General features: G+C 44.4%; 1 protein-coding gene across 10 annotated transcripts in view; it reads right to left on the minus strand.

Moving 5' to 3' along the window:
- Nucleotides 1-2,090: 2,090 nt before the first annotated feature.
- Nucleotides 2,091-9,648, minus strand: part of LOC123180614 (probable tRNA(His) guanylyltransferase) — a 73,101-nt gene continuing 65,543 nt past the window's right edge. For 4 of the 10 annotated variants that reach the window (XR_006491148.1, XR_006491145.1, XR_006491146.1 and 1 more), the window contains 5 exons: nucleotides 7,320-7,464; nucleotides 5,782-6,008; nucleotides 4,109-4,212; nucleotides 3,929-4,028; nucleotides 2,091-2,666 (listed from right to left, as the gene is read on the minus strand). Coding sequence is in view for 3 of the 10 variants with exons in the window: in XM_044592688.1 (XP_044448623.1) it covers nucleotides 3,985-4,028; nucleotides 4,109-4,212; nucleotides 7,320-7,464 (293 nt within the window). In the remaining 7 variants the exon portion in view is untranslated. The other 6 variants (XR_006491151.1, XM_044592688.1, XR_006491147.1 and 3 more) reach the window with 5 other exon arrangements.

Genomic DNA, 9,648 nt, shown 5'->3' on the forward strand with positions numbered 1-9,648 from the left:
AGCATTGATGATTATTGGGCAGTGAAAAGGTTTGTTCTTTATCGGGTTTGTCATTTTTTTGCTCACCGTGCTACATGTTCTTATTTTGGGCATTTCATACTCTTGGTTGGAGGATAAAAGTGACAGCAGTAAATAAATAAATTGTTTCTCGTATATATATCAGGAAAAAATTAGTAGGGAGTAAAAAAAGGTTGTGACAGAGATCAGAACTACATGTCCCTATTTTGGGCATTTTCATACTCCTGGTTGGAGGATAAAAGTGACCGCTATAAATAAATAAGTAAATTTTGTCTTGTATATATATCAAGAAAAAATAGTAGAAGTTAAAAAAAAAGGTTGTGACATAGATAAAATATATATGTTCCTATTTCGGGCCTTTTAACACTCCTGGTTGGAGGATAAAAATGACCGCCATAAATAAATAAACTGTTTCTCATGGTATATATATATCTGGAAAAAATTAGTAGGAGCTAAAAAGGCTGTGAAAAAGATCAAAACTAACTAAATAAATTGTTTCTCATATATATATTAGAAAAAAAATAGTAGGGAGTAAAAATAAGGTTGTGACAGAGATCAAAACTACATGTCCCTATTTTGGGCATTTTCATACTCCTGGTTGGAGGATAAAAGTGACCGCTATAAATAAATAAATAAATTGTTTCTTGTATATATATCAGGAAAAAATAGTAGGAGTTAAAAAATTGTGGCATATAAAAAAACATGTTCCTATTTTTAGGCATTTTAACACTCCTGGTTGGAGGATAAAAATGACCGCCATAAATAAATAAACTGTTTCTCATGGTATATACGTATATATCTGGAAAAAATTAGTAGGAGTTAAAAAAAGTTGTGAAAGAGATCAAAACTAAATAAATAAATTGTTTCTTGTATATATATCAGGAAAAAATTAGTAGGGAGTAAAAAAAAGATTGTGACAGGGATCAAAACTACATGTCCCTATTTTGGGCATTTTCATACTCCTAGTTGGAGGATAAAAGTGATCGCTATAAATAAATAAATAAATTGTTTCTCATATATATATCAGGAAAAAAAGTAGGAGTTAAAAAAAGGTTGTGACATAGATAAAAAATACATGTTCCTATTTTTGGGCATTTTAACACTCCTCGTTGGAGAATAAAAATGACCGCCATGATGCTATTCATCACCCAGGGTGCAGAATAAGTTATTTTTCACCTGAGGTAATCTTATGATCACTTCCTAATTAAATTACATTTAGAATTCAAATAGTTATATTTCTATTAATTCAGTACGTAAAATTTGGTATAAGAAAATAAAAATATAGGTCATAAGACAATAAATTTTGCAGTTTATGTATATTTTACACTATGTTTTTACGTTTGTAATTTTACATAATATAAAATATTTTTTACGGTGATTATATATTTTCTTACGGACTCTTTTTACGTTAGAAATAAGACAAAACTTACGGAACGTAAAATTACGGTGTATTGGTGGTAAAACAGAAGGGGGGTGAAGAATAACTATTCCTCGCCCACGGTGACGAATATCAGAAAAAAGTAGTAGGAGTTAAAAAAAGGTTGTGACATAGATAAAAAAATACATGTTCCTATATTTGGGCATTTTAACACTCCTGGTTGGAGGATAAACATGACTACCATAAATAAATAAATTGTTTCTCGTATAAATAAATTGTTTCTTGTATATATATCAGGAAAAAAATAGTAGGGAGTAAAAAAGGGTTGTGACAAAGATCAAAACTACATGTCCCTATTTTTGGGCATTTTCATACTGCTGGTTGGAGGATAAAAGTGACCGCTATAAATAAATTGTTTCTCAGAAAAAAGTAGTAGGAGTTAAAAAAAAGGTTGTGACATAGATAAAAAAATACATGTTCCTATATTTGGGCATTTTAACACTCCTGGTTGGAGGATAAACATGACTACCATAAATAAATAAATTGTTTCTCGTATATATCATGAAAAAATTAGTAGGAGTTCAAAAAAAGGCTGTGAAAGTGACCAACACTAAAAAAAGCCATGTGCTAATGTCTAGCACAGTCTCCACGGGTACGTTGCCTCTTTTTTTTTGTTGGCTCTGGCCTCGGTCCATTCTTCGGCTCTGGCTCTTTTTGCCTCTTTCCGTTTTTTTTTTTCTCATGGGCTCTAATAAAGGCCTCTTTTCTTTTTTCTAGTGGGCGGGCTCTGAAGCCTCTTTTCTTTTTCTCGTGGGCCCTGAAGCCTCTTTCCTTTTTTTTCGTGGGCTCTAAGGCCTCGAGAAAGTTGTCCCCGTGGAGGTAATGTGATTGGAGGAAGGCAGTATGTAAGCTGGGCACAGCGTCCCACAGCAGGCGAGGTGGGACAATTTTAATTTTTAGAGCATACGACCTGTGCGCTCGTCCGCATGGGCCGACTCGGCACGCACGCGCGCTGACACAGAATCCGGCCCACCAGAGGTTTCAACGATCGAAAAATTAAATAAATGATGTTCGCTAATATAATACACGGTCCAGAGATCGAACGCCGGACCTTGTAGTATTATCCAGCCGTAATAAACCGTGACGTTTTCTTTGAGACAATGATGAGAACAACTCCTACTTAGTCATCACCTGTTCCTGCTAAGAAAGCCACGACCACGAGGATGCCTTCTCCAAAACTCGCAGCATCGTCCACCTGCAGCCATCCGCTCTGTGTAGAAGCCATTAAGGTTAGACTTATACAGGGGGAACACACCGATTGCATTGATCAAGGTTAGACTTATACAGGGGGAACAGAGGGCGTGAGCCCGCGATGGTGATCATGGTCAGGCCATGTTCGAGAGGTGGAGGTCGTGTGTGCTGACTACAAAACTGCACACACGTACACTACTGCTACCCTACTGTATTGCTACATACAAAACTCATGTACAAAATACAAGGGTTTAACACCCCCTGCAGTCGTGACGACGCAAAGACTGGACCGAAAATCATGAAACACGTCAACCGGCAGCCCTTTGGTCATCACGTCGGCGAACTGTTGCCGCGTTGGGACGTGGAGAACACGGAAATCACCGAGAGCCACGTGCTCGTGGACGAACTGGATGTCCAGCGACATGCTTGGTGTCGCGGTGGTGAACGGGGTTGCTGGATAGGTACACGGTGGAGATGTTGTCGCAGTAGACCAGCGTTGCATGCAGTGGTGACCGCGCAGCGGAGCTCGCGGAGGAGTTGTCGAAGCCAGACACACTCGGCCACGGCGTTGGCCACGCTACGGTACTCTGCCTCCACGCTGGAGCGGGAGGCCGTGGGCTGGCGCTGCAACGACCACGAGACCAGCGCGTCGCCGAGGAACCGATAGCATGCCATATTTTCAGAGGCATCTGGAGGTTATGGAACGGATAACATGTCGGCGCGGGAGTGGGAGAGACACGAAGCAGGCGTGGGTGGGGATGAGCTGGTGCACGCAATCAGTGGCGAAGACAAGGCTGCTGCTGCGCACATCTGGTGCCCGCAGGACTCCCTCCGCTCCGGGCGAGGTGGGTGCACAGGACCAAGGACCGGACGCAACACCCACGCGAAGATGCCAGGAAGCGACGCCGGGGGATGACTAGCTCCAGCAGCACCGCACGCGGGCTGTGCCTGGGGTGCTAAGCAGGGTACCCAGCAGACTGCCGGATCCCCTCGTCTTCCCGGACGCTGCGGAAGGAGAAGATGCACCGCAGGCCACCACCGATGCTGCATTACCATGTCCTGAGCCGCCACCTACTCGCCCCGCACAGCCATAAGCCGCTCCGCACAACCCATCATCGTAATACATACAGGGTTGGAAAAGAAAATAGTTTGATCTTTTATTAGGCAAAGTAAATCTTGTTTCTTCAGCATCGCTACATTTTATTTTGGAATGCTTAATATGAAACTGCAGCACAAACAGCATTGTTGTTGAAAATAGTTCTTGGATGATGGTAAACATACCTTTACACGGTAAGCACATGAAGCCTTTCAGTACATGGCCGGTTCGTTGTTGTAGTTCATTTCAAATGGCTGAAAGAGCAGCTCGTTCTTGTCCTTTGACCTTCAGAGAACAGTAGAAAGTTAGGGACTGTAGATAACAGAAGAATTCAATAGGATAATGCAAACAAATATTTAGATTACGTAGATGATGAAAGAAGACTTCAGCATATCGCAAGCTTCGTTTTCGCCCTTTCGGGACTTCACTAGCATCCAAAAGCATGTCTTGTACTGGATCCTGTTGTGGCCTGTGAATTGTACAAGTAGTCAACTCATTTTCTTATGGTTTGTTGTTCTAACTAGCTACAACAGTAATAAGCCCTTGCATCAGGATACTATTAGAAAATGAAGGAACAAGGGCATTAATAAGTATTCATCACAGTAAAACACTAAGCAAGAACTAAATTTAATGCATACATACTGGTGTAGATGAACAGATAAATTCAGATGTTACATATTGTACTACCGTCGACAAGAAACTGTAAATGGCATTGGAGCATACATTCCATAAATAGGAAACTAGGGGTCCTCACTGATCAATTTGGCAGGCGCTGATACGAACAACAGTTAAGTTACAACATGGAAGCCTATGGATGTTCTCGTACTTCTTATAATATACTCGTATCTATATTTTTCTTCTCCCAAACACACAGTTAGACCGATGTTGTATACAGTACTGGTTGTATATATCAAAAGTTGAATGGAGTTGGACTGGAAGCATTGCTAAAACTATAGTGATTCAACTAACCTTCTCGAAGAATGTTTTGACGTTTTTCCCAAAACTCAGGTCCTATGTTATCAAAAATTGACACTGTAATTGCCAACCGGGTTCTTTCTATGGGATTCCCATAGTCGTCGATTTTCACCGTTTGGTATTCGAAAGAGCACCTTACAGGGTTAATTGATCTTAACTAAGAGTTGAGGAAAACATGTCCCACAAAATAACATCATTCAACAATCAGACCCACAAAAGAAATACATTATGTAATCTGCACAACTGATTAGAAGAATTATATCATTCGACCAATATCAGACAAGGGAATGGCGTGAAATGCCAAATAAGGAGTTCCGATTATCCCTCAAAACTAATGTATAGCAAGACTGTTTACATTTAACTATCTGGATATCAGATGCGAATTCAGAAATGCTAGGTTGATCTCTGCACCAAGTTATGATTAGAAACTATGATGGTCATTTGTATAAATCGTGCAAACGATATCTTGCGACAGAAACATGGAAAATATCTCAGTGAGAATGAGTAGGAACATTAATGATGATTTCCTTTTGTATGGTTGACACCTTTACGTTATCTCGATAAACGCTGGATCCTTTTCAGAACATAGCTGGTTCATCATCATGGATGATTTGGAACTGTTGTGAAAGCAACTCGTTTTTGTCCTTAGGAAATGTTCCCTAGAATAGATGGTTCACAAAAAAGAATTTATTCAAATGATACAAAAGACAACTCAAACTCAAACTAGATTACCTTCAATGCTTGTTGTGCCTTTTTTTTCAGAAGCATGTATTATAATTATTATTTATATGACCTAAAACACACATCTCAAATTGAATATGTTCATTACTTACTCAATCAACTAAAAAAGACTAAGTAACGGAGCAACCGGACATACAAATCTATCGAATGACGATACATACACCATACTGGTGTTCATTTAATGTTGCTGAAGTTTCTACGACTTTGGGAAAATAACATACACAACAAGATGCTATTGTAGAGGACATCAACACGAACAATTGCATACAAGAATCTTATTACTTATACTAGGAAACTGTCGACTGTAGTTCAAGAAGCTTACAGTCCAGTTGCCTCCATGCCAAATAATCATGAATCGTCTTCATATTTGGATAGCAGACAACTCGCCCATCAAAATATGGAGCCTCTCTCAACTCTTTATTTGGGAAAGAAATCTTTCCACTTCATCACATACACAGATGTGAAGTAAGAAACACACACAGAGAGAATTTTGCTGCAATTATTGGTAGAGAAATCTGTGATAGAATTATGTTCCCTCTGAAAACAAAACTGCAAAGCAAACAGAAATATGAGAACCTGATATTATTATCTGAGAACAAAGCCCGTGTAATTCAAAAGTAACTCTATACACAACAGTATTTGCATAAAAAAATTAACGTAAAATTTGCCATTTTATAATCTAACTTTCATGAGAAGATGTTATACGGGTTATACCTGTACTCATCGCTAAGAGCATCTCTAGCAGATCCTTTATATCGCGGTACCGCAAAAGCATTATAAGGGGAACCTTAAACCTGTTTTGCGGTACCGTGCAGGCTACATTGGAACAGATCCCACAAAAATTTACCGTAAAACCGAATATTCCCCGTGGTCTTCTTCTTCTTCCTTTCACCCGCATCTCCCTGAATCCTTGCCGCCGCACACCGCACAGTCTGCCTCCGCACACGACGAATCAGGCGCCGCCGCGCACCTCGCAGGCCGCCTCGCCCGCGTCCGGCTGCGCGGTGGAGCATCGACCGGAGCCGCGACTGCTCGTGCAGCGCCACCACCTTGTCGGCGACGCCTACGTACCTCCCATCGATGAACAGCCGCGACGGCAGCAGCATGTCACCGTCCCTCCCAAGGAGCACGCGCGGAGCTCGCGTCGGCCCACCGAAATCAACTAGAATCGCTCCAAATCGGGCCTGTCCACTGGAAATTTGTCCGGAATCGAGACTGGCACGATGGATCTTGGTCGAAATGGAGACTATTCTGGCAGTTGGACCTGAAACTTCCCTCCTGCCAACCGTCTTTTTTTAAAGGTGAACAGTAGAATTTGCCCCGAAACGTGAACATCTGAGGGATTGGAGGCTTATTCTAAGGTTTCCCTCAAAAAACTATACGGGTCAGCCGATTTTGAGGGGTCTGGTCGGGTCGGTTTTTCTGCTCAATCCCGTAAAAAGCGGTTAATTTACAGTTTTGGCTCTTTTAAGGGGTCTGCTAAAGATGCTCTGACACCATAAGAAAACACTATGTCAGGAAATTCTCGAGAATAGAACTAGCACAAGCATTCATCAATCTTAAAGCACTCATCATTTGGTTTCTCAAAGGCGTGTATCTTCGAGAATCTAACAAAAAGAGGAGTGAAATTAGTGGACACTGGACAAAACAACAAAGATAAGCTATTTATAATCTGAAGCAACAGTAATTCCCAAGTATGCATATAGTAACCTTCATTGCATGTTTCCCACATGCTTATACTTAAACAATCAAGCAAAATACGTTGGTACATGGACTAGATTAAGAACTTAACATGGTCAAATGGTCAATGCAGTTGCTTAACCACTTTTTTTCATTTTTGAAGGAAGAGATGAACAGTACCGGTGGAAATGACAGCCATCGAAGCGCACAATGATCCAGTTGGAGGCTGGGAGGTGACGGTCGAACTCGAATTCCCTCTTCACATACTCGTATTCGCTATTGGTCATCAATACACGCCACAAAACACCTGTTCTTGGAGCTACACCTACATAAAATTGTAGCAAAGAGACAGTTAAGAAAATTTGGGTGAAATCTTCATTGCAAGTTTGCAACTAGCATTTTTGAATGTAACACATTTTCCATCGTAAATGTCTAAATGAACTAATTTCTCTGGTGACATTGTAATGTTTTTGTTTTCCATTATAACAAGAAGCGACATGGTTGACCATGACCAAATAACCATGTTTCCCTTCCCCTCAAGATTTTACAGAATTTTTTTGTTTTTCTTCACGAAGGCAAACTTCATCAAACACCTGTTGCTCGCGAATCAATTCCGCTGTAGACATCAGGTAAGAAAAGGTGAACGTATATTTTGTTTCTAAACCTACATAACTTAGGATGTTGGTGGTGTATGATTGCACGATGTATTGCTCATGTGTAAAGGCACGTATATATGATGTACAAGTACACAGATATGCACAACACATATACTCAACCCCCCCCCCCCCAGTCGAAGCGGCACCGCTGCTGACGCAAAGACTGGACCGGAACTCCTCAAACGATGCCGTAGGCAAGCCCTTGGTCATGATATCGGCAATTTGTTGGGAAGTAGGGACGTGTAGAACACGAATATGGCCAAGGGCCACCTGTTCCCGAACAAAGTGGGTATCTAACTCAATATGCTTGGCCCGACGATGATGTACCGGGTTGGCGGAGAGGTAGACAGCCGAGACGTTGTCACAGTAGACCACCGTAGCACGATCCACAGGACAAGAGAGCTCCTGGAGCAACTGGCGAAGCCACGAACACTCGGCGACGACGTTGGCCACCGCACGATACTCAGCCTCAGCACTGGAGCGAGAGACCGTAGGCTGCCGCTTGGATGACCATGATATGAGTGATGGTCCAAGGAAGACACAATAGCCCGAGGTGGAGCGACGAGTGTCAGGGCAGCCCGCCCAGTCTGCATCGGTATAGGCGGTGAGGGCGGTGTCGGTGGAGGCGTAGAGCGTGATGCCAAGCTCCATAGTGCCGCAGACGTAGCGAAGAATCCGCTTGACAGCGGCCCAGTGAACATCCCGAGGAGCATGCATATGAAGACACACCTGCTGTACGGCGTACTGAATCTCCGGTCGAGTCAGAGTGAGGTACTGGAGAGCACCAACGATGGACCGGTAGAATGCAGCATCCGAAGCGGGAGAACCGTCCGAGGCAGAGAGCTTCGCCTTCGTATCAACAGGCGTAGCGGCGGGCTTGCAGTTAAGCATGCCAGCACGATCCAGGAGGTCGTGAGCATACTTCCGCTGATGAAGGAAGAAGCCATCCGGACGGCGCACCACCTCGACACCGAGGAAGTAGTGCAAAGGACCCAAGTCCTTGATGGCGAACTCAGCGCGAAGACAAGCCGTGAGCTGACTGAGGAGACCAGCCGTACATGCCGTCAGGATGATGTCGTCGACATAGAGCAGCAAGTAGGCCGTGTCAGAGCCCTGATGATAGACGAAGAGCGAGGCGTCCGAGCGGGTAGAGCGGAACCCAAGCTGGTGGAGAAACGCCGCGATGTGCTGGTACCAAGCGTGCGGAGCCCGCTTGAGGCCGTACAAGGACCGCGAAAGCAGGCACACGTGGTCGGGGAAGCGCCGGGTCAACAAACCCGGTGGGCTGCTGGCAGAAGACCTGCTCCTCGAGGTGACCATGGAGGAAGGCGTTGGAGACGTCCATCTGGTGCACCGGCCAAGCACGGGAGACCGCAAGGTGGAGAACCGTGCGGATCGTGCCGGGCTTGACGACCGGAGCGAAGGTGTCGGTGAAGTCGATGCCAGCACGCTGTCGGAAGCCACGAACGACCCAGCGCGCTTTGTAGCGATCAAGGGTACCATCAGGACGGAGCTTGTGTTTAAAGACCCACTTCCCGGTAATCACGTTGGCGTGCCGGGGACGGGGAACAAGCTGCCACGTCCGGTTGCGCAACAGGGCGTCAAACTCCTCTTGCATCGCAGCCATCCAGAGCGGGTCACGAAGAGCGGCTCAAACGGAGGACGGCAACGGAGACGGCTCAGAGGTGGACGCCGCATGGACGTAGTCATCCGAGGCGTAGCGCGAACTCGGGCGAAAGACTCCCGTACGGGCGCGGGTGACCGGACTGGCCTCAGGCGCCGGTGGGGCCGCGGGGACCGCGGGCGCCGGTGGCGCCGAGGGTGCCGCGGGCGCCGGGGGGACCACGGGCGCC

The sequence above is a fragment of the Triticum aestivum genome, chromosome 1D (assembly GCF_018294505.1).
Source record: "Triticum aestivum cultivar Chinese Spring chromosome 1D, IWGSC CS RefSeq v2.1, whole genome shotgun sequence".
Taxonomy (NCBI): domain Eukaryota; kingdom Viridiplantae; phylum Streptophyta; class Magnoliopsida; order Poales; family Poaceae; genus Triticum; species Triticum aestivum.